At 38.1% G+C, this 18508-nt stretch overlaps 5 protein-coding genes across 16 annotated transcripts in view; 2 read left to right on the forward strand and 3 right to left on the reverse strand.

The window, feature by feature from the left end:
- LOC107267517 (trithorax group protein osa) overlaps positions 1-2260 on the reverse strand; it is a 20831-nt gene extending 18571 nt beyond the window's left edge. Inside the window, exons 1-3 of one of the 5 annotated variants that reach the window (XM_025084832.1) lie at positions 2242-2260; positions 1481-1564; positions 890-986 (exon numbers count right to left, since the gene is read on the reverse strand). In XM_025084832.1, coding sequence (XP_024940600.1) covers positions 890-986; positions 1481-1509 — 126 coding nt within the window. In that variant the 5' untranslated portion in view covers positions 1510-1564; positions 2242-2260. Of the gene's footprint in view, positions 1-889; positions 1080-1480; positions 1790-2241 lie in introns of those variants that run through there. The other 4 variants (XM_025084831.1, XM_025084830.1, XM_015739346.2 and 1 more) reach the window with 4 other exon arrangements.
- LOC107267520 lies at positions 1910-11991 on the forward strand. Of its 4 annotated transcripts, none has more exons than XM_015739357.1 (6): positions 1910-1934; positions 9891-10308; positions 10385-10547; positions 10636-10762; positions 10845-11018; positions 11100-11991. In XM_015739357.1, exons 1-6 carry the CDS (start codon positions 1925-1927, stop codon positions 11285-11287), a joined length of 1080 nt encoding a protein of 359 aa, XP_015594843.1. In that variant the 5' UTR covers positions 1910-1924; the 3' UTR covers positions 11288-11991. The 4 variants fall into 4 exon arrangements, with proteins under 4 accessions (XP_015594843.1, XP_015594842.1, XP_024940609.1 ...); XM_015739356.2 differs by lacking the exon at positions 1910-1934 and adding an exon at positions 8081-8500; XM_025084841.1 differs by lacking the exon at positions 1910-1934 and adding an exon at positions 9542-9857 and having other exon boundaries at positions 9925-10308.
- Positions 2490-12261, reverse strand: LOC107267516 (SEC23-interacting protein). 2 transcript variants are annotated; one of them, XM_015739345.2, is made up of 9 exons: positions 12043-12261; positions 7425-7886; positions 5724-7333; positions 5080-5565; positions 4704-4854; positions 4146-4600; positions 3706-4072; positions 3300-3627; positions 2490-3224 (listed from the first exon to the last, which is right to left on the reverse strand). In XM_015739345.2, exons 1-9 carry the CDS (start codon positions 12173-12175, stop codon positions 2954-2956), a joined length of 4263 nt encoding a protein of 1420 aa, XP_015594831.1. In that variant the 5' UTR covers positions 12176-12261; the 3' UTR covers positions 2490-2953. The 2 variants fall into 2 exon arrangements, with proteins under 2 accessions (XP_015594831.1, XP_015594830.1); XM_015739344.2 differs by having other exon boundaries at positions 4704-4881.
- LOC107267518 (flap endonuclease GEN) lies at positions 12169-14974 on the forward strand. 4 transcript variants are annotated; one of them, XM_025084833.1, is made up of 7 exons: positions 12169-12306; positions 12378-12695; positions 12740-13037; positions 13114-13403; positions 13478-13639; positions 13717-13882; positions 13970-14974. In XM_025084833.1, the coding sequence occupies exons 2-7, from the start codon at positions 12538-12540 to the stop codon at positions 14939-14941; spliced, it is 2046 nt and encodes a 681-aa protein (XP_024940601.1). In that variant the 5' UTR covers positions 12169-12306; positions 12378-12537; the 3' UTR covers positions 14942-14974. The 4 variants fall into 4 exon arrangements, with proteins under 4 accessions (XP_024940601.1, XP_015594834.1, XP_024940602.1 ...); XM_015739348.2 differs by having other exon boundaries at positions 12761-13037; XM_025084834.1 differs by having other exon boundaries at positions 12799-13037.
- LOC107267521 lies at positions 13975-15579 on the reverse strand. Its single transcript, XM_015739359.2, has 3 exons — positions 15193-15579; positions 14913-15132; positions 13975-14108 (listed from the first exon to the last, which is right to left on the reverse strand). Exons 1-2 carry the CDS (start codon positions 15571-15573, stop codon positions 14971-14973), a joined length of 543 nt encoding a protein of 180 aa, XP_015594845.2. The 5' UTR covers positions 15574-15579; the 3' UTR covers positions 13975-14108; positions 14913-14970.
- Between the last annotated feature and the right edge of the window lie 2929 nt (positions 15580-18508).

Genomic DNA, 18508 nt, shown 5'->3' on the forward strand with positions numbered 1-18508 from the left:
GCGCTTGCCGACTGACATACTTACCGTTACGCTCCACACACCGATCAGCACTAATTAAGGATTCCGCATTGCCAACCTAGGAAACGACGACGACCTGCGAGCTGCGAACAACTGACTGCAACTATACACGCTCTTACGGTCATACCTTTTCCTTTCATCCATTTCTCTTTCGTTAACGTGCGTAACACGTCAAGGTTCAGTGCATGAACAAAATGCCACAGTCTTCCTAAACTTGAAACGCTAAATCACTAATGGCGATTTATTTATTAATCCACTATTCGCTTTGCGCACTAGTCTCCTTGATTAATTTAAATCTGTACTGGTCCATTCATTGTACATTAATTATATACACATTATTTCGTAACTCCGATTCGTGAAGAGTCTACTGATATAAGAAGGAATTAAAAAAAGGGAATAGAGTATAAAAAAGATTATCGAAGATATCACGTTTATCTGTAAGATAAGTGTCGATCTTTATCGATCGTTATTTGTGAATCGCGAAGCATGCAGCAAGAATAAATAATATAGGCTCGCTGCGAGAATCAAGGAGAAAAGTGTACAAACCTGAACAGCACGTGAGCGGTGGCCACCGTATATAAGGGTAACGCGTTCATGTATTCAAGCCTCTGAAAACAGTTTTTCTCTGTTGAAACAAGCGTGATGGCCGCGATGAAAAATACTGATTATAAAAATTGAGGGCAATTTCGAGCATTAATAAATAACCTTATGAATATCGGTCAAGATATAAATAAATCAACAATAAGCATGAGCTGATACATATTTTTTTGAGTATGCAATAGTCGAAATGTTAGGTTAACGTGAAAAAAAAAAGATCGTCTCGAGGATCGTTTTATCTAGCGTGCGAACAATCGTGTAAAGCGAGTCTCACCTCTCTGATGACCTTGCAGCCCTTAACATTGCCGATCTGCGAGAAAAGGGCGCAGAGTAGATCCTCCGATACGCTGTGGTCCAGATTTCCAACGTATCTAAATACGCAGATGGAAATTATGATGAAAAATAACTGTACCAGCGTAAGTACAGTGTATGAGCTTCCTGTAGTGTACTCAAATCTTTGTATTCTAAAAGGAAAACATGGGAGTGATAGAAGTTGATAAAGATGGGATAAATTATAAAGGGAACAATACAATTAAATAGGTAAATACAGTAGGGAGACTCTATCTATAATTAGCACACACATCGCTCACTGAGTAACCTAGAGAGCTTAGAAATGCTCAAGACACAACACGTAGGATGACTTCGCGATCGGTAACGGAAGAGACGGAAGACATGTGTCAGAATGGCAGTACTGATAAGCAAAATTGAAGATATCTTAAAGGTATCATTAGAAACATAAGAGAGAGAAAGAGAGAGAGGTACAGAATCAAATCTAAATAATCAGTAAGAGTAAAATATTGACGAGGAAGAAAGAAGTGTGAAACAAATGGAGAATCCTGCTGATGAAATCGAATAAAGTACTCACAGGGTCTTGGGCGCGATTTCATCCGACATCTTGGCCACTGGCAGCACTACGATGCACTGGGATTTAAAGCGCTTACATTCGTGCCTGTTACATAAAGTAATTTTATTTAAATACACCTTTGTGTGCGCTGGCCAGAATGCAAGCAGCTTAAAGTGCATAACGATGGATCAGGGGCTGAAAGGGAGTGTCTACGTTTGTTGGTGGATCAGGAGAATGAAGAGAGAAGAGAGAACTAGACGAGGGCAGAAACTATACTTACTTAATGAGGAAGAAAAAGAAAGAAGAAGAATAACTAGAATTAGAGGGGCGTTAGAGGGGAATGACTGAAGACCGACTGAGTCCGGGTTTGTGCAAATTTCCGCAAGATGGAGCGTTCGTCGGCGTCTTATTCAGTGAGTTAAAAACGTAAATATTCGCGTGGAGCTGCGTTCGAAAGCGTAAAGCATGGCGAAAAGTGAGTCCGGTAATTACGATAAATCATCGTGAAATTCACATAAGCTGACGGCTCTCGTAGTTCACGAGACCTCGCACGCAAAATGCAAATGTTCTTAACCCTCAGTCCTAACCTACTGACTACCCACTACCCACCTATTCACCTAGCAGCACTTTCATCCTTGACAATATCGTGGAAGGTAAGACCTATGAGGGTTGCCCCGCAATTAATTAGTGTTTCGTGATAGCCGTGCATGTGCCGAAGCATTTTTTATATAGACTCGCTAAGTAACGCGCGCGATAAGCTAACACCATTCGACAATACCAACCTCCTTCCTTGAACACGTAATGCAACTCTGTGTAACCTTCAGTACACTCTTAAGAACTTTACTTCTCAAAGGGAATCCTAAGAGTTCTTACGAGCGACAGCACAAGATTATAGATCTCACGTGCTGTAGCCTTCTTTCCTAATCGATTACCCTACCAAACGAAATGTTCTCTCATGTACATATTACTGTAAATCGCTGGCTTATGGATTCCGAATTTTTATGTAAAACACGATTAGTACAGACAGGCATTTAGAAGAATACAGCCTTTTATTAAAATATTTTCGTGCACGATGAAAAGCTCGCAATCAATATTCACTCTTTTATAGCGAGCTTCTTCCTTATTATAGAAAAACATTCATTGTTCATAGTACCCTCTTTCTGTATCATTTTTTATGAGGGATTAAGATAAATGTTAGACCAATAATAACATAATTTCTTAATACTCTATTTGGTGTATAACTCCAAGGCTGAAAAAAGCGATTTACGCTAAAAAATCCATTTTTTTTTTTGATTATTTTTACAACACGATGCTCCGTAAATCATACTTTCATTATCAGAATGATAATCTTGAGATAAAATAGTCACTGTAGAGTGAGTTTCATTTATCGCGCACTATGTTCTCACTTTAACTGGGACACTTCCACTCAGAAATTTGTTGAACGCTTCCACATAAACCATGCTTAAGCTCTAAGAAATTATTTGTCGGCGTGGATCACGATTTACGGTAAACAAAGCCAGAAGTTGGTGGTGGTCCCACTGTATTATTCGTGATAGGTGCCGTTGGATCCATTCCTATAGGACTAGACAATGCAGACGCTGCAAGAGAGTCCGTTGTGTTTGACGTTGAAGGGCCGGAGGTTGTCGACTGTGAAGGTGACGACCTTTCGATGATCATGGTTTGTGGAGGCAGTTGTGCATCTGCTTGAATACCCATTGAGCCATAAATCTCTTTTAGTATCATCAGCATTGTGTCCTCGGACTCCCTGAAATTGAAACATTATATGTGACACAAACGTGTCCGAAAACAAAAAAAGAATATTAAAAAGAAGAATACATACCAATAACATACATGACTGGTCAAAGTGAAAATATATTCATTGATTGACTCAAATGGCGCTTCCTGGAGAACATAATCGATCCTGCGACCCCCATTGAGTTTACCTATCTTAATATCAGCTCCACCATCGTCGTTAGCCTGCTGTTCAGTTTCAGTTGGACTGTTCTGTAGTTGTTCTTCAACTACTTTATCTATTTCTCTTTCAAGGGCTTGATTATCTGACTTATGAAACATGGCTAACTGATACACAGAGTTCCACGTGGTCCTTACAGAATCCAGTAGTTTCTGCTTCAAATCTGTTCCAACTCGTACCATTGTCTCCTTTAATTCTGTAGAAAAAGAAAAGCACAAATTCACATATTTTTGATATTTCATTACGGTTCCGATTCATTTGTATACCAACTTACCTAAGTGCATTCGTTTCCTTCCTTTATGGTGCGGAATTAGCATAGGCCTATAGTTACTTGCTTGAGGATCAATCAGTGCTTCAATCCTATAAGCGACAGGATCAAATGGATGGAAGATATTGAAGAAAGCAGGACACGTAGGCAAAGCAAAATCTTCTCCCAGAGTATCGATGCCTCGAACAGTAACAAACATGCCAATTGGACTACCTAATGCAAAGAAGGCTTTGGGATGAAAATTGAGTTCCGGATAATGAATGTAAGGTTGGCCAGTACCAGCAGCTCCCATGACATAACTAATTTTTTTACTGAGACGTCGTTTCAGTACTGGGACAGGGGTAGATTTAATGGGTTCTAGATTATCCTCTTTCTGAAATTTAAGGAATTATATAGATAAGTTAGAATTTTAGATAGAAAATCAGAAAATGTTATTCAATACATACAGATCCGTTCTCACTGACATTGGCATCTCCATCACTTTGTTCTTCTGGAATCTCTTCGTCAGGAGGTTTTTGATGACAAAGAAGATCAAAGATTATTAAGCTTCCCAGGGAATGACCACCCAAATAAACTCCACCCTGAAATCCTGGATTTCTTTCCTTGAAAAGGCCATACAATCTGTTCAGTTCGGTACCAACTGTCTGCATGATTGTCTGACAGTATATGGGACTAGTGTAAAACAGTATATCCAGAAGAGTATCATTGGTAAAGTGACGTAATTTAGGAATGCTTTTCAAGGTTATGGCTTGAAGTTTCTTATCTATCCCAGTGTCTTCAGAATGAAGAGTTGTATGCCAAGATACTGGTAGAACTTCTATCTTGTTTACAATTCCATGTTCACTAGCAGTTCGATAATGAGATTGCACCAGTTGAAGAGATATACTTCTGAATTCATCAACTATTTAAAGAAAAAGTTTATTAAATCAATGATCAAAATCAATAGATCGCTGAAATCGTTAATAATCCACAATGTGGTGCATCACTTATTATTAGACACTAACCTACTTCTTCAACACTTCTGAACTTCAAATCGCACACACTGCCAATACCATGAACGAGGAACAGAAGATGATCCACCTTCTCAGGTTCACCCTCATCAATATTAAATTCACTAACGCCTCTCTTAACAACCCTTGGTCTGCTGGATGCACCCTGTAAATATGTACTGTCCTCTGAACCCTGGAGAAATCAGGATTCGAACAGAACCATGCGTGCATTACTTCAAATCGTGTATGAGCAATGTTATGTGAAATAAATAATAGCATAGTGTAAAAAAATGTGTGTATGATAGTCAATAAATTGGCAATCGAAATTTACACAAAATTGTATAAGGATTAAATATGTACGTGCAGGTGCAATAAAGCTTTGATGACTTACAGCGCTGTTACCCCAGGATGGTGCTAATTCAGGTGAACTTGCTTGAAGATAATGTCCCTGGACAGTTGCACTGTGGAAAATAATGTATTCGCCATTATTCAGTTCAACTCTTTTGTTCCAATTATCCGTTAGGCAACACTGCTTGTATTCTTCCTCTAATCTGACTGCTGTACTCTCCTCGTATGGAACATATCGAGATTCAGAAGGTCCTTTATAAAACCATGAACATCTTCTAACCTCTCCAGGGCTTCCTGACCAGTAGACTGGTTTTCTTTGTCTTCTTAAAATATTAACGTCGTATCGACCACCGTCAGTAGCCACTGTAGTGTCTGGTGTGATTTCAGTAGAATTATGCACCTCTTCCAGATTGAGACTGTCTTGCATAGAAAATGGAAGCCATAAAATCTTATTCTCCACCATCCTCCGATGAAACCAATGGAGATACACTGGTCTGTATTGCATTCTTCTTTCAGTTGTCCCTGCTGCCTATAACGACAGTAATCATTCATTAACAATCGTTAAGGTTCATTGATGAAATATAAGGTATTCTAAAGTATATATTATGATGAATGAGAAGAAATAAGGAGCCAATTAGCGTCTTTGAGCACTATCTTCAATATTATCAGGAGCTTCATAGTTCTTACCAGTTTCTGCAGACTAAACGGAATGGTATCTGGACTCGTACGACCCAGAGGACTTGCGGACATCTGAACTGGATTCAATGTAGCTGATCCCGACGGCTCCGGGGCTGCTGCTGTCATAGGAGGTGTCGGAGGGGCAATGTATCCGCCACTATTCCCCACGAGGAATCCTATTTCACTTGTTGACTGATCCTTACTGATTAGATTTTGATTCGGTGCAAATTGTGTAGGATCATAAAATGTTGGTGCACATTGGATTGGCGCTCCATATACGGGATTGAGAACATTTGAATGTCCTGTATCGTGAATCCAAAATTGAGAAGTTCCGGGGCCTGCAGTAGTTAAATGTGTACTTATTGCAGTATTTGATGTATTTATTGCAGTAGCTGGTGCAAGATATGAAGTAGGAGATGGCGCCTGGAACGTCGCAGGATTGTAAAGACTTGGAGTAGATTGAGATTCTCCAAGCGAAGTAAAATAATTTGAAGTTGCCTTTGAAATTGGAGAATTCTCCAAGAAATGTACTGTTTTGTTGGATTTTTCTGCAGATGACTCAATGATCTTTTCTGCAGGTGAAAGGTTATCCCTTTTTATCTCGTGCTGTAATTGCCCCAAAGCTGTCTGGTTCGTCAGAATATCTGTTACGTGACCCGCAGCTGTAACTACATCTCCAAGAACCAAATCTTTTCTCACTGAATCTGCTGATGGATAAGTCTTTGATTCCGTTTCCTTCTGCTTCTCAAGACGTACAACCTTCGTTGTGTCTACAACCGCTTCAGTATCAAAATTAAGAGAATTTTTAATCTCTTTAAATTCCTCAGGTCGCTCAGCAAGTAGATGCTCTAATTTCTCTGATACTTTTGCAGCAGAAATTGGACTGAACGTACTCTCTGTATGAAATGACCCACCAAGATTTTCAGTGACAGGTACCAAAGTTGGAGCCTCGACGATACTTTCCTGATTGATCTTGTATGGCTGAGGATTTATAGGATTTAAAACTTCGAATGTGATCCCCGTACTCTCAGGATGTGAAGTAAAATGTCTAGATTCAGTAGGTTTTCCAATGTCGATACTACCAGAAGAGGATGTCCCACCAGGATGCGAGGCATATGAAGAGTAGGAGGGATAAATTGGAGCAAATTCTAGGAAAGATGCTGTAGAAGGGGTATTCTGTGGTGTGATCGGCTCCGGAACCCAGGGTTGAATATTTCTAGGGGCTGATGAAGGATGCGTAGAAGAAACGCTTCGCTGATAAGTACTCTGCAAAGGGTTCTGACTCTCTGTAATGAACGTAGAAGGATCAGACACAATTCCAGGAGGGAGAGGACTGGCCCCGTTGGACTCTCTGAGGGAAGGAGAATTGGTCTGTGCTGGGGAAGGATTCTCACTGATACCTGGTACGGGAGAACTATAACTTTGTACCGAATTACTAGAACTTTGGGGATGCGTAACAGCGGTAGGATCCAAAAACGTAGTAGCAGACGAAATCCCCTGAGGATAAGGAAACGGTGTCAAGTTGGCTGCCGGATACTTCGGCGTATTAGACGTTAGATCAGGTGGTGGAGCGTACTTCAATCGACGTTGAGAACCCAGTCGAAATGAGGTAGGACCACCTAAAAAGTATATTTTTTAAATCAAACATCCTAATTTCCTAAAAATTAATATTTTTCAGAGCCGTAGATTATTTTCGAATTAAAAACCTACCAGATCTTTGAGGTTGCACCGGTGGAGGTCGTTGAGGAGTTGCTTGAAAAGATTCCACAGGTACCAAGGGTACTGATGGATTCTGTATTTGATTATCGTGTGGATTTGACGACTCAAAAATTGATGAAGCTACCGTCGTACCAGGAAAATCTTGACGTCCATAATGACTCTGATCGATTCCACTTTGATCTCCTGAACTTTGTGGGCTATTCGTCTCTCCCTTAATCGATGACAGTGACAGGTTTGGCAGCGACGACAATATCGAAGAAAAATAACCTTGTCTTTGAGGCTGTGATGCAGAATCCTGATTCAGTATATTCCCCGGAGATATATCAATGCCAGTTGATTGCTGATGCGTACTCGTCGTGTGTAATGTCTCGCTATCAGTATTAATACGCGTAGGCGATATTGACTGTACTCCTTGGGCTTGTTCCTGTGCTACGAAGGCGCCAATTTCACTTTCTGAAAGAATAAATTGAAGAATTGAAGTTTGGCCAATAATGATTCATATCGATTTTAAGTGACATCGTGAATTCAACAGTTTCTAAAATTCTACAAACGATACCAAAAAATTCACCTAAGAACAGGACTGGTCTCCCTAATAATTGTACCTTACTACGAATTTTCATATAACCTGAATTCTTGGCAAGTGTCTCACGTACGATTCATGCATGGTCAATATTGAACAGGATGTTACAGAGTATGAAAGCGTCGGGGACACATCCTACGAGCAAAGATAATGCTTTATGATAAACCCAACTCGTTTTCATTGTCTTTTCCTAGAGCTTAGGGTTTCCCTCCTTGTGCACAGATTGTGCAATAATTTGTCTACACCCATGAAATTATCAGAATAGAGTACACCCAGTGACAGTGAGCCTATAAGTACTCTCAAACCGAGGGAAAACCTGATAGTCGGATCAGGTGCTCGATCGTGATGAAGGTGGAACAAATTCGATTAACGATTTTGGCATTTTTTATTGCCACGTCGGTTTCTTTCGCTGTGAAGGTGTACGATGAAAAAATTGAATTTCCTCGAGAATCCGAAGCATCGATTGCCAACGCCACATACGCTGACGGTAAAAAATTATCTATATTTAATAATATAATCTATATAGGAAGCTGTAGATTACTGATAAATACAAAATCGAAATAATTATTTATTTCTTTAGACGTGACGTAAAGATTTATCAGAAAAAAAGTAAATGACGCTCGTATTGACAATTCTCGTATTCTAGGAATTAATAAAAAATTGAAATATGCGCACCACGCGTTATATACGATAACAAATGTAATTAAAAGATGAGATTTTTTCTAAAAAATAAACGTTTAAGTATATACAATTCAAATCAACTACCCGTTTCGATAAGGATTCACGTCATGGAATATAGCTCGATCTCAATGTCTAGAAACATCAGTCGATATCGAGGAGATGCATTCACGGACGCAAGGGTAGCCCGATACACGTTGCGCCACTGTTAGACGTCATATTGGATATTTTTAGCACCAGTCCAATAGCAATACAGAGAACTGCGTCCATTCAAAAAAAAGTTACGCATTCAGTTTCTCCACGTAATTTCTCGAATTGTGGAAACATTTTTCATCTTCCTTTTTTTTCACTTAACAATAAATGTAGGTCAAGATTAAATTAAAATTCACTTTATGCCTACATGATACTAATATGAATAATTAATAAATAGAAAAACTTGGTTGCAAGGCCAGAGCTTTTTGTGGCGGTTCGAATCGATGCTGTAAACTTCTAGTACAAATGTTATTCTTCCTGATAAATATATATACTATATATACCCTGAGAAATACATAACCAATTTGCTGGTTTAAGAACGAGCACTGGTCGTCTTCCTGATGGACGTACCTCCAGTATGTTCTAAGAGCGGACCTTCTGCCAAACAAGTAAAACCCTTTGCAATCCTTGCCAATTCGATATCCTTGTGTTAACGATAAGAACAGGCCAAGGTGACAGAGGAGTCGGATCCTAAACTGTCACCGAGACAGGAACCGACGCCCGTCACGACACAAAACGTCGCGCGCATCCACACGGCTTCTAAACCCCCTCAGCACATGCGAACCATCCCTCTAATTTCACGATATCGACTCACCGTTAAACTCTGCGCACACTTTATCCTCGCGAACATAAAAAAAAACCACACATCATGCATATGGATACACGACTTTCGAACAATATAAATCTAATGCGTTATATAAAACCGGAGACGAACATTTTGGAGATCCGTTAAACTGTTCTACGAATAAGACGCAGCAGCACGACGTACGTCTCAGCACTGCTTAGACTTCACACTGCTGGCTGCTGATCCGCGAATACGTATAAAATTGCGTAATGCTCAAGTTGCTCTTTGCCCAGCGCTTCCTCTTCCTATTGCTAGATGATGACGTGCGAGTATGTTGTTACATTGCAACGTGGTGAGATATTTTTTAAAATTTCTTTTGCAGAATTCACTAACAATGCGGAAACTTTGTTATTCAGACGGCTTCCGCGCAATATGGCCGTCCGGAAGGAAACTCGTGTAGATTTTGGAAGAGACGCTGTAATTCGAAAAATCGATCCGGATCCTGCGGAATTCAAAATTGAAGATGTTAACAATCGTACATTCTCGGCCAGGATGTTGGCCGAGGAACTCGAGGATGGCCAGGCATCAAAATCGGAGGATCTCGCCAGACTCACTGGTACCAATGTTATTCGGACTAGAACTTTATTCGTGGATGTTAATCCTGCTACTAGTCTCATAGTCAAACCTGGTACTTTGGCTAGAATTATCTTCGATGTTACCAATAGTCATAGTTTGACCGTAAGACACTATTTTCAAGCAAGGAGTTCAACCTTCAGTGTAGCTAATCTTCAACCACGAGCGTAAGTTGGGCAAGAATAATCATGACGCTTTCATTCGGATCGATTTTGTAATTTTTTATAACATTTATGTTCACAGAACATGGATCAATTCTGGACAAACTACCAGTGTCGCTATGGACGTTATAATTCCTGCAACAACATCCGATAGCACAGTCGATACTGTTACACTAAGCGTGCAGGGTATTGAAACCGTTGAGAAATCCGCCTATATCTATGTAACCAGCTCGACCTCGGTTGCGGTTTGTACATTTTATTAATTATAATAGACAGAGTTTAAAAAAAAAACATTTTTGTCTATTCACTAACTTGCACTTTAACTTGTTACAGATAACAGACACTACAAAACCAAGCATTAGTTATTCCTTTAATGACAATTGTTCTGGCAAATTAGATAGTGACAAATGCTCGAAAAGTCGATGGAGCGTAGAAGTTACAGCCACGGATTCAGGAACAGGTAATTTCATTCTGTTTATCGTTTGTTTTATACAATAATTTGTTTCAGATCTCATTGACCAAATTGTATATTATTTTTATAGGTTTACAACGTGTCACTTCTCTGCCTTCTGGTATTTATCCGATAACAACTTTTGTGAGTGGAACAAAATCTTCTGTTACCTTTTATTATACAGCTACTTGCTGTTATACAACCGTACAAGTGACGGCTAGTGATTTATTAGGTAATTCCAACGCACAAACAATAGACGTTACTGGTAAGTAAATTTTGTACAAAAATTGAATAGGTAATAAAATTGATTAACATTGAGAACTACCGAATTATCTATTTGTTATAGTTTGGACTAATTTGACACAAGGAGAAATAGCAGCGATTGTGCTGGGAATTTTGATATTGTTGCTATTGATCATTTTAGTAGTGCTGATCGTTATTTATTTCATTCGGAAGAGAAAGAGTCTCGATCTCCCATACACCCAACGTTATGGCTCCAGGACAGCTCCAAAACCCGAAAGAACGAGCTTTTAGAAATGATACTTATTAATAATCTCGTCTATATTTCAAAAGTAAAGGATGATACCAAGTAGATACAAAAAGCAATGGTTGTCGTTACCTACTAAATCAGGATTCAGCAAAACAGAAAACGATAAGGAACCGGTATAGCGTAACTATCTCTTCGACCAATGTTTAAGATTACTTGCCTTGATACCACTTCTTTCTCATACTATGATAATCTATATACATTCTGTGTTTGCCAATGAAATAAGTCATGAAAATCGTAATGATCGTTCAAGCTCGAAAATAAAGCTCAATTTTCGATGAACGTTATATACAATATACATATATAGGCATTAGGAGATATTAAAAGTGTAGACGCAAGCACAGAAACTTGTATACAAAAATTTATTTTATAATGAAAAAATTATATAACTAGTTAAATACTAAATAACTAATTTGCCCATGTTATTAAAACAACCAATGAGATAACGTGCTATTAAATTACATATTGTATATAAAAAATAATTGTATTTAGATGCGTGTTGTTCAACCTAAGCAATCCTACGATACCGGCCGAGTCTGCACGCAGCAAGTAGATAACCGTGGGGTCTGTTTTGGATGTAACGAAAATAAAGAGCTGCGAGGACATTCCAGTTTTACGAATGCCATAACACGTGAAAGAAGTTCGTCGTCATATCAGAATACAAGTAGGAAATAAAGATTATTTGATGAATGATTATGTCATATAAGCCCCACCCAAAGATCTTTTGGGTTATGAGACTCACCATCGGGAAGAACAGCTGGGGCAGCAGGAGCCACAGGCACAAGAAAATTATTTTCCACTAAATTGTCAAAAGGAAATCCGACGCCCGCAGCTGATAGCAGCGGATTCTTGAGCCTTCGCGATGGATCACTCATTCTCAGCAGACTTGAGAATATCAAAACAGATCAAAATCAAGGACACCACCAACCACGATACGGCCATTACTACCTCATTCTCTAAGAAATATTTCCTTTCTCCCTTCTCCTATGACAAGCTGACAGGCAAGGTATGCATGCGACTCTTGCGACCTCATTCTAGAATTCCACGTATGCATATGTAAGTCTATTCCATATGTAGGTAACACATTGGCACTAGGTCACATTGATCACTGCAATTATCACTCAAGCCGTTATACCGTTGAGCTACCCGCCTACTGTTTGAAATTTAGTGTACGCAATGGTCAACAGGAACTTAGTTCAGTTTATACGATCTGGATGCATTTAAAATTACTTGACAAATGGGCGTAAAGGATCTTTGGAATGTTCTTTCGCCACTGTGCGAGACGAAACCTCTTTTTGAGCTTCAGGGTAAAACCATAGCAATCGATTTAAGTTGTTGGATCGTTGACAGTCAAAGTGTAACGGACAATGCTGCTCAGCCGAAGATGTATCTCCGGTAAGGATAATCATAGTTCAACGTTGGTTTATACTTTATTATAGATTTAATTCTTGTTATCACAGAAATCTGTATTTTCGGACCTCCTATCTTCTTCTCCAAGGAATTTCACCTGTATTTGTGCTGGAAGGTAAAGCACCTGACTTAAAACACAAGACCATAGCTCAAAGAAATGATACTCGTCGTGGTATTGTTTCAAGAGTAACCGCAAATAAGGGAGGCCGCAGTCGATTCAATAATGTCCTAAGAGAATGTGAAAAGATGCTAAAGTACATGGGTCTGGCATGTGTTCAAGGATATGGTGAAGCAGAAGCAATGTGTGCATATTTGAATGAAGATGGGGTAACATTGCTCTTCTAGTCTCTTTTTAGAACTAGATAAACATATTTCTTCTTTAAAAATAACGATTACTCTTTAGCTTGTAGATGGATGCGTTAGTCAAGACAGTGACTGCTTTCTTTATGGAGCAAATGTTGTGTACAGAAATTTCTGTGCAAGTCAAGGTAATAAGTCAGCTTCTGGTGGTGCTATTGATAAATACACTATGGAAAAAATAGAGCAGGTGTTTAATTTAAATCGAAGGAAAATGATAGCAATGGCTCTTCTTTGTGGTTGTGATTATGGAGATGGTGTGAGCGGAGTTGGCAAGGAAGCTGCATTGAAATTATTTAAATTCTTGGACAAAGAAGGAGAAGATGTTTTGGACAGGTGCGCATGCCAAATAATTTTTTAATGTATTATTTGAAGATTGATAGAATTGCAAATATCGCTCTTGATTTCAGAATAAAAAGTTGGCGAACAGACAAAAAGTTTGATATGATGGAAGCAGAATTATCCAATTCAAATATTTGTACATCCTGTGGTCATCTTGGAAAGATCAGAGTCCATGCTAAAACAGGATGTGTAGATTGTGGCACCTTTTCTAAATGTAAAGAAAGTTACAAGTGAGCTATGTTTGAAGTTTTATATTCCAATTATGCTTTACTGCCTATAAAAATTCTAAAATCGTCTTTATTAACAGAGAAAGACGAGCGTTTATATCAAACGAAGTGAGCTTACGAAAAAAAGCTTTACTCATAGAGGATTTTCCAAACCAAGAACTTATCGACGAATTCCTTGTAAGAAAAGGTCCAGTACCCACAGCATTGAGTCTGGAATGGAAGCAGCCACAAATTATCGAATTTGTGGTAAGCCAGCAGTTGCAAGTTTCGTATCCATATTTTCGTTTTAATGAACAAAATGGAATGCAGAAAATCGATTTGTTTTATCAACAGCATTTCATGGAACGACAACTAGGATGGGCACCCGAATACACTGTTACTAAAATTCTTCCATTGGCAACACGCTGGCAGCTTCTGCATTTACCAGCAATTATGCTTAAACAACGGCTGTCAGTATCACATTATATAGTTCCTGTAGCAATAAAAAAAATCAGAAATATACGTTGCATAGCAAGTTACGAGGTACTTTGGAAGGCTGAAACAGGAAATCTAAAGGAACTATTAGAACAGGTCAAAGCAGACAATAATGATGAAACAAATATTCTTGAAGAATTAATCACTATCGAACCACAGAACATGGTGCAAAATTGTTATCCAGACCTGGTAAAAGAATTTGACGATGCGAGAAACGCTAAAAAGAAAAAGAAACCAGTAACCTCCCGCAGAAAGAAGGCAGCAACAGTACTTTCTTCTGAAAATGAAGAGACAGTTCCTGAAAGCAAAGCGACTAGAAGGAAACGAGAAAACAAGCCGTCATCTGCTATAGGCAATAGAAAAATAGACGAATTTATGGTGGTAAATAAATTAGCAGAACTTGAGGAATCCTTTGGCCGGTTGAGTGTCACACCGAAAAGATCGAAACAGGAGAATAAGAATACCAAAAAAGTACAAGAAAAAATACCATGTAAAATTCTTAGTACTCAAAGAAAACAGGATCCCCAAATCGAAAGAGTTCTTGCAACTGAAAGAGTTGCCAGAAACTTTAACAATACACTGGACAAAATGTTTGATGAACTGACTCCTGAAGATTTTGCAAGCGACCCAGAAGAAGAGAACTTAAATATGTCGGAAATTATTCAAAAAATATGTAGCACAGATAGAACAAACACCAATGCAATTTCTTGTGAAACACCAGTAAGAAATGTACCACCGGAACAAAACCTTTGGAATCATGAAAGTGCTGATGAATTTGATGAACTTAATATTACTTACGTACCTTTATCTCAGAGGCTTACAGCATCATAATTTTGGATTTTATTGCATTCTGATTAGTTCTAATGTCGTGCTCTAAGGTCACTGATATAATTTTGTAAAAGCGTCGCAGATCTCAGAAGAATGATCATGTCTTTTTGTCTCTGCTGAGCTCTTACAGCATTTCGTTCAAAATTGTCCTGTTCTAATCTTACCTTCCTTTCCAAGCTATTGCGCACTGCATTCTATGAGTAAGAAAAAAATGATAATCTTTAACGAAACTCCAATTAACAAACTCAACATACCATACAATCATTTCTCCGTTCCATGTATAAATTCTCTGACTGTCTTTCTGCTTCTTGCTCAACATTTCTTTGTTCAGTACGTAATCGCTCCATCTTGCCAGAACTCTGCCAGTCTAGCAGAAGATTTTTAGTTTGATCCATTTTCCACTCTAAGCGTTGCACTTGATGACGTATGGTTCGTAACTGAGAAGAATCTTCTTTAAAATCATTAACTTCACTATTTGCAATTCCAAATTCTCTTTCTTGAACAATAAGTTTTTCATTAGCTTCTCGCCACATGTCCGTCAACTCGTACATCTCTGCATACGCTCCTCTCATCGCTGAAATTATTGCCTGACACATATTATTATTTTTAAAAAATTCAACTTCACTAAATGACATTCGAAATTTGCACTGCTCCGAGTTAGCATCAATTTGATTGGCATTTTTCACAAGTAATTGCACAGCATGATACATCCTGATCAAATCATCTGAAAATCGGCAGCAGCATGACACTGGACACTGATCGATATCATTTCGAGAAGTCATTTCCATTATTTTATCAATAATCTAAAATTCCATTAAAAAATGTCCTATGATATTATTATACCTACTATTAGTGAATGCCAAACAAGTATTACCTGTGGTGGTAAATTTTCCCACTCGGAAGAGATACGAGATTCTCCAGGGATTTCAGTAGGCAAGGATTTATGATCAATCCGAATCACTGATAATGGATCGATATGACGAATCATGTTGCGAAATTGTTCCCGTGTTATTGTAGAAAATTCCACGACGATTTCTTCGTTTTTTGTGACTTCATCAATTTTTTTTATTTCCATATCTCTGAATATTGGCTGCGTCTCCTCCTCTGGTTCTTCCTCTTTTACCTCTTTCGATTCTTCTTGTTCTTGTACTATCTGCTGCCCTTTATTCTCCATCTTCTGATCTTTCATTTCTATTTTTATTTCACCCTTTTGTTCTTCGTGAAGAAATTTCGTCTCTTCTTCATCCTCAGGCATTACAGTTGCTAGTTCTTCCGATTCTTTGTAAGGTATCTCTTCATTAGAGGCTAACAATGACGTACTGGATTGTTCGTGTTGTTTCTCAAAAGGTTTCTTTATTTTGTTAATCAACTTCTTGACAGAATGCAACCACCTATTTAATGGATATCATTAGACCAGATATACAATTGCAAAAATGTTTGAAATAATTGCAACATGATTTACTTGGCCGGCGGTTGAGACGTTTTGCAAAAACATGGCCTCTCTTCTATCTCCCCTTCAGAAGATTCAATACCAATATCATTATCCTGAATATCTTCGTCCACCGAAGAAATATTATCTTCCTCTTCAGCCCTCTCATCACTTTTCAGCCCATTTCGACTATCTTTTCGTAAAATGCCTGAACAGATTTTTTCTTAGTTCTCAAATTAATTCATAAATTTGTTCATGTAATGAAAAGTTTTTTAAATATATTAACAAATCATTTACCATGATAAAACCTTGATATCCTGTCTCTCATGATCTTCACTAACGTTAAAAATGACATGAACAAGAATTTTTAAATGCTCGTGACGATCTGTCACGGTTACTGAAATTCTTTTATTCATATTACTTGAATTTATTTGACAATCGTCTAAAAAAATGTTGGAAAACTACACTGACACGTTGCAATAGTTAGCAATAGCTTTATTGTTTAAACATTTTAAATACATCGGAATACAGAACACCTACTCTTTCGCGTTGGCTTAAATTCAACTGCGACATTAAATTATTCATTGCTGCGAATATTTTCTTAAATTTTTTTTAGGTTTAGTATGACGGTGTATTTCTGATTGAAGAGGTATATATACGTAAGACTCCAATACAATAGTTATTTTGTACATAACGCTATAAGCTACAACTAACAATATTGACGCTTTAGGATATTTTAAATATTTGCAACGATGGGAAATATATCTAATAATTAGCACGAGGGCGTTGACGAATTTTCATCGTGATCGTAAAACATGCCTGAATTCACACCGGATTTATTTTACCCCAATAATACAAATTACGAAGAAGACGAGATGTCTTCTTCAAAACGTCTATATATCATAGGTCTTGACATCATATAAATGCCTCATATCTAAAAGACTTTTTTTTTAACAAAACGTCAAAACCCATGATATAAGACCTTTTGAAGACATCTTGTGGATGTTTTCTTCATTTGTGTTATCTGGGTATATTCTCTCTTTGTAATTCGTCCTCTCACCCAATAATTTACTAATAACAATGCGTACTTTTTTTTCTCATTTCATCGTTATCACTTCATGTATAACACAGTTATGCGCTATCGCAGGGCAGACACTACTCTAAAAATTGACCATTTCAGAAATTGGTAGACAAGTTTAATTAGAAGTTATGGCGAATACAAGGAAGAAGAAGAAGAAGAACAAGATGGAGCACTCGTGACAAGAAATTGGAAGTATTGACTAGAATTGTATTCTAAGAGCACGTTCAAATTGATCATCGTTGACAAATTAGAATCGAGTTCAATGAAAACCCATATACGTCGATCCTTCAAGCATATATATGTACAGGTATATATATTTTTTACCAATTCCTGAATTAATCTATCGATCTAATTATTCATATTGCTAAAAGTAAAACATTCTTTTTTAGGCGCAATCAAGCCATTGGACGAGACCTCGAATATTCATCTATTCTTCGTTTGCTATAACTTTCGTGTATATGTATACGATAATATTCGAGTGTCTCTCTTACAAGAGAATCACCGATATATATTATCGACATGTCAAACGTAATTAGCCATTGTCGGTGAACTGGTCCGCGTAAATACAATGAAAATCTGTCGATCGAGGCTGGTCATGCCGAAAGCCACAATGGCGTCAAAATAAAATGTAGGACATAGCAGAGACATTAAATATAAATGATTAACAATACAAGAGTTATCTCAAACGAGTTTTAACCAACCAGATAAATATTTTCAGGATCAAATTAAATTTCATTGTCCCTCCTCATCCTACCGTATCATCCACCATTGCACAATATGATATATTTCTATATAATCCATGTATAGATCTTCCTATGTGTATATATATATATATATATATATTTCTAAGAATTAACATAATAATCAACACGTCAAACACGTTACGATTAACGACCTAAACTGCACTAATATCTTTAAAACGGCTGCGCGATCCTTGGGATCCTTAAGACCCTCTGGATCCTCAGGATCACCGCCCCCATCGATCCAGGCGGATTGCTTTTGCGCGAATGTGAATCACGGCCGGCATTTGCTCCGCTCTATTCTCTCCTCCCCCCCCCCC

This window comes from Cephus cinctus, unplaced genomic scaffold (assembly GCF_000341935.2).
Source record: "Cephus cinctus unplaced genomic scaffold, Ccin1 Ccin1_scaffold0407, whole genome shotgun sequence".
Taxonomy (NCBI): Eukaryota; Metazoa; Arthropoda; class Insecta; order Hymenoptera; family Cephidae; genus Cephus; species Cephus cinctus.